The sequence below is a fragment of the Cyprinodon variegatus genome, unplaced genomic scaffold, assembly GCF_000732505.1.
Source record: "Cyprinodon variegatus isolate N-32 unplaced genomic scaffold, C_variegatus-1.0 Scaffold211, whole genome shotgun sequence".
Classification (NCBI taxonomy): Eukaryota; Metazoa; Chordata; class Actinopteri; order Cyprinodontiformes; family Cyprinodontidae; genus Cyprinodon; species Cyprinodon variegatus.
This window is the reverse complement of record NW_015150664.1, coordinates 394,814-400,698: the sequence shown is the minus strand read 5'-3', so window position 1 is coordinate 400,698 and position 5,885 is coordinate 394,814. Positions and strand designations below refer to the sequence as shown.

General features: G+C 35.6%; 1 protein-coding gene across 2 annotated transcripts in view; it reads right to left on the bottom strand.

Moving 5' to 3' along the window:
* homer3 (homer scaffolding protein 3) overlaps positions 1 to 5,885 on the bottom strand; it is a 58,931-nt gene that overhangs the window by 50,786 nt on the left and 2,260 nt on the right. The window contains exon 2 of one of the 2 annotated variants that reach the window (XM_015380315.1): positions 692 to 734. The exons of the other annotated variant lie outside the window; for it this stretch is intronic. Within the exon in view, the coding sequence (XP_015235801.1) occupies positions 692 to 714 (23 nt within the window). The 5' untranslated portion in view covers positions 715 to 734. The remainder of the gene's footprint in view (positions 1 to 691; positions 735 to 5,885) is intronic. 2 annotated transcript variants of the gene reach the window in all.

Genomic DNA, 5,885 nt, shown 5'->3' with positions numbered 1-5,885 from the left:
TATATATATATATATATATATATACATATATATACAATCAGCAGGCCTGATGATCCACTTAAAGAAACCAACAGCAGATAGAGTGGTAGTGGAAAACCAGTGACAGAAGGACGAAACATGATAAAAGGGACATCAGGCGACGACAGCAGGAGTAGTACTGACAACATCTTCACGTCACGACAGGCATGAAGGCTCTGCAGCGTATAGCAGCCACACTTTGATGCAGTTTCCACAGATACTCGGAAAAGAATTAACATTACAGCCATGAAATGATGATGGATTCTCTTCATGAATGTTTCATAAATCAGGGATGGGCGTATTATTCCCAATATAGCAATACCTGATGGTGCACATTTGAGTATCAAACCAACGAATTTAATACTCAAAAGATATTTCTTTAGATTAGCTGGTGTTGTTGACATTTGTGCCCCAAATACCAAATAAAACACAAAGTTTATTTAATGATCCCATCTTTTTGAACAACCTAATAATATTGAATTTATAATAACTCCCTAATAAATTATACATCGACAACTTGGTCGTTAACATCTGGTACACATTTTAAGGAGGAAGATCTTAACACTTTATGACTTGAAGCAGAGCATAATTTCCAAGGAATGCTACAGGTTTATGGTTAATGCCCATCCCTGACATGAACAGCCACGACACAGACACGATGGTGTGTTTATACCTCTCACGGTGTCGCGGGTACATTTTACAGCTCTCAGATACTTCTGCAGCACAACCAGAAGAAAGAAAGTTCACATTAATAAGTTAAATGGTAAATCCGTATAGCAAAGCAAAGCATTAGACTCATTATACGTTTTCTGGCACTAAATCTTCACATCAGTCCCTAACTTTCCCACAGAGAGCTGCTTCGCATTTTGAAGTGGCATTAATAGGATTTAGGTCAGATAGGCTTAGAAAGTGAAAAAACTTTGAGGTAAGAAAGAATACAGTTATAGCTTTTCTTTGATGTCTTTCAGAATATCAGAATAAATACCAAAGGATCAGACAATAAAAATGAAAGCTCCTCTTCAAAATTCAGCCTCTTTTTACAGATTATTTCTACATAACAAACTGTTTGAAGTAGTGGTTCTCAGTTCGAACTCTCCACCAAATCTTACACTGATATGCAGTTTAAGTTTAAAAATATGCAAATGTCTCCAATGGCATTTAGGTACACCTCTTTGACCTCATACAAAATAATAATATCGGTCTATCATATATCTTTAGCCAAATCATTCATAATAAAAAAGTCAGTTGCATTAAACCATACAGTTATCTTCTCCTGCTTAGACATCAGGGCCATGGGGCTGATCTCCAGCAGTCTATAGGGGAAAGGCAGGGACATCCTGGACAGGGCACCAGTCATCACAAAAAAAAAAAAGAGACACACATCCATATGCATCACAAAAAAAAAAAAGAGACACACATCCATATGCAAACATATGCACACACCCACACACACAATCCTAAGGGCAATTTAAAGTAACCAATGAACCTAGTGGTCATGTTTTTGGACTATGGGAGGAAGCAGGAGTACACGGAGAGAATCCACGCATGCAGCAGCAAACTCCATAAAGTAGGACTCCAGGAACCAACCAGCATTCTCTTGCTATAAGAACACAGTCTTAAAAACTGCACCTGTGATTCCTACATCTAAATGCAGTAGTTGGAGCGGACCAACATAAGAACTATAGATCAGTCCCTTCAATTTGAAAGGCATCTAATATTTATCTGACAACTGAACACAAAAGACTAAGATTGAACAGTGACAACAACTTTCTAGGATGGGGTCTTTAAATCCAGTCCTCCTGGTCTGGTGTCCTCCACATTTTAGATGGGTCTCTTCTTCCACACACCTGAATCAAAAGGCTTAATTACCTCCTCAGTATGCAGTGAAGTCCTCCAGAGTTCGGCTTGTGAACTGATTTTATCTTATTTGATTTTGTGTTGAAGCAGGGACACGTATAAAAGGTGCAGGAGAACAGACCTGGAGGACTGGATTTGAAGTTACCTGCTCTAGAGTGTGGAACTGCATGTTTCTGAGTGACTAAATGATATTCTCTGTATCCCTTAGGTGTTAAAGATGAAAAGATACACAGAGGTGAAAAGAGCAATATAACACTATTTTCTCAATATGCCAAGGCATATCTGTGAGGTGCAGATGGACGAGAGTAACAGTGTTGGACAGGAAACATGTTCATCCCTGGGTGTGATTCCTCTTTCCTATCGCACCAAAAATAACAACTTTAATGGCAGCTATACCAAATAGGTGATGATGTCATTCACTTTCTTATACAGTGAGAAATATGTTTTTGAACACCCTGCTATTTTGCAAGTTCTCCCACTTAGTAATCATGGAGGGGTCAGAAATTGTCATCGTAGGTGCATGACCACTGTTAGAGACATAATCTAAAAGAAAATCCAGAATTCACAATGTATAATTAGTATTATATTTTTTTAACTATTTATTTGTATGATAAAGCTGTAAATAAGTATTTGAACACCAGACTATCAGCTAGAAATATGACCCTGAAAGACCTGTTAGTCTGCCTTCAAAATGTCCACCTCCACTCCATTTATTATCCCAAATTAGATGCACCTGTTTGAGGTTGTTAGCTGCATGGAGACACCTGTCTCCCATTCAATCAGTACGAATCCAACCACTAACATGGCCAAGACCAAGGAGCTGTCCAAAGACACTTGAGACGCAATTGTACACCTCCAATAGCTCGGTACCATGTATTGCTAGATTTGGGGGAACAACTTCCTTCCCTCAGTAAGAGCATGTACCAAATTTTAACATTGCTTTTCAAAGGTGTTGCGGCCGTATAATACAATTAAATGGTTAAAAAATGCATACATTGTGATTTCTAGTTGGTTTTTTTTTTAGATTATGTCTCTCACGGTGGACATGAACCTACGACAACAATTTCAGACCTCTCCATGCTAACGGGGAGAACACTCAAAATAGCAGTGTGTTGAAATACTTATTTTCCTCACTTTAAATTGTTCTACCACAGCAAGTCAAGACAAGCCTCCAGCCGATCCAGGCTGTCAGAGAGTGAGAGAAAATTCAGCAGATAATAGGAAAGTTAAATGGAGTACTTCAAAATGGTTATGTTCTTTTTTTTTTAGCCTTTTTTGTCATATGGAATTGGTGAGGTCTTTTTGTAAATCTTACAGTTTCACAAAAGCATCAGGATGAAACCAGCTTTGCTGTGCGTAATCCTTTGTGTTTACTTGCTAACGTCTCTGTTATCATTGCAGTTTCTAAATCTTTATTATAAAAATCAGAATCTAAAATTTGGGAGTCGGCCACAGAAAACTTTACAGAAAACTCAAATCTGCAGCAAAATGATGTTGTGTGCATCTTTAATAAGAACTGTGTGGAAATCTGCTCAGAGCATTAAAGCATCTTGGCAGATAAATCCCACTTTGTTTATGAACCTGGAGCCCTTCTAACTCAAGGACTTCCTCTTTGTGTTGAGTTTTAAGGAGAGCTGCAGGCTGACAGCAGGGTACCGGCTCAGAAATTAAAGGAAGCATTTCCACAGAATCTCGCTTTCACCAGGACTAGAGGACCTATCCAGATAAAAATACAGAGTTAAAACTCAGTAAAAGCAAATGGGGGCCATCAGATCGGATGTTAAGCATTAAAAAATTTACCTTCTGCTATGTAGATCAATGCTGTTATTATTTGAGCTGATAAGAGTCCAGAGGGGTTTTTATTGGTACTGGACCACAGGATCAGGGCTACTGTGTTGATGTGATGCCTGCACTTGCACTTGGTGTGGCACATTGATACTAAGGTGTACTTAGTACTAAGCTGTAGTATTTTCAGTGTTATTCCTGTGTATGAAATCTATTTTGTACAGATGTTTCAAAGAATCAAAAGACTTTGCACAAATATGACTTTGATGCATACAATGCATAAACGTTTTTTCTTTGTTATCCTTAAATAACCATCACTAAAGTACCAAAATATTTAAAGATTAATCTATGACTCCTTTTGTTATCCTTAGGTTTTAGATATGGTGAAAGCATTTTAGCTGGGGGAAGGTTAAATGTAGATTTTTTTCAGTCAGACCAAACTGGGAATAGGTGTACTCCAAGTTATCAAATGTCAATTATACTTGACAAAAGTTGGGAATGTGTCAAAATCTCAGTATTTTCAGTGTTTTGTTGTTGTTGTTTTTTTGTTCTATTTTTACCAATTACAAGTATATTTTTATTTTCCTCTTCAGCTACATAGAAAAATTCTCCTAATTTTGATTTTATTAAAAAATGTTAGCTTTTCCCATTTTGCCCACCACTTGAGACCTTAATTATCACCTAAAATAAGTCAGGCAAAAAAATCTTTAATTACGGTATAAACAGAGAATCACTTAGAAATCTATGATTTTTTTATTTATTTATTGGTTTAATTGCGTCTTGAAGATATTGACTTTTGAATGTATTGCTAGCAGAAATCTCAAAGTTAACTGGAATCTGTAAAAAAAAAAAAAAAGATTTTCCAGTTCTGAATCAATTCTAATATTCATTTCTAAAGATCCATTCATGAAACCAAAGATTGACTCTTAAAACAATGGTTTCTAAATTGTGCTTACAGCCAGCATTAACTACCACTACTTTATTAGTTGGCTTTAGAATATTAATAATAATCAATATGTTGCATAAATACACAGTCATGAAAAATATAAGACCAGTGATCCAATTTGAGATCGGACCGAAATGAATCAGATCAGATTGACAGATTCTAAATCCTGAGATTTGATTTATTTCAATGTTTGAAATCTGAATCTACTCAGCCCACGGGTTAACATAAAATCTACTCTACATCACACAGAGAGAGAAAGATATGCGAACCTCAATAACTATGATGCCAGGATTCTACTGCACAGTTAGTTGGTTTTCTAACTTAGTTAAAACCAGTGTGGCTGCAGAGCTGTGTGTCACTCCAACTACCTTCCCTTTTAACATCACCTGTCCCTGTTTAAACTGTCATCAATCACTCATAATAGAAAGGCAACTTAGAACTTTTTAGTTGCAATATATGAATTAACATCACTTAACAGTGACCAAGAGCCCTTTTTTCTCTATTATTAAGTTGGTGGCTGCCATACCTATTTTTCTATCAATCAATCAATCCATCAATCAATCTTTATTTATGCAGTCGTATTAAACACAGTAAAGTGACCAAAGCATTAAGTAATAATGCTTTTAATAAGCATTAAAATACAATTTCACAATGATAATAAATAAATCAATAAAAAAAAACAGAATTTACTATAAAATAAACACAGGCCTAACCATCAACCTCCAAATATCCAGAATTCCATGATTCACTATAATTTTATTTAACAAGGGATTACCTTTGTCTCTTTTAGAGTTGTGTGCATTGATTTATTTTGTTGGCTAATATAGAAGCATAACAGAATAAAAAGCAATGAAAAAGTTCAGTTCCTACTAAAATTCTGAAAAATAGTGTTCTGGCAAACTTTATGGACCAAAAAAAACTTTATATTCTTCTCATAGAAAAACTGCATACAGTATTCAGTGTGTCTGGCTTTTCCAAGTGTGCAAAAAACAAAACAAAAAGGAAAACACCAGTGAGCTATAAAGAGTCCTGTTGCAAGGGAGATCTGTTAGGATGGATTTTATTGGTATGGATGCTTCTCTTCAATAATCTGGAAAATTTTACACGTCTATTTTGCTATAAATATTTTGACAGTGTTTTTAATTTATCCAAAAACTACAAAATATTAGCTTTTTTGCTTATTTTCAGGAGCAATTAGAATGGGCAGAAGAAGATATTAACCTGTTTTTCTGTCATTATCAAAATATATATGTTCATTTTTGTAAAAAAAAAAAAAAAA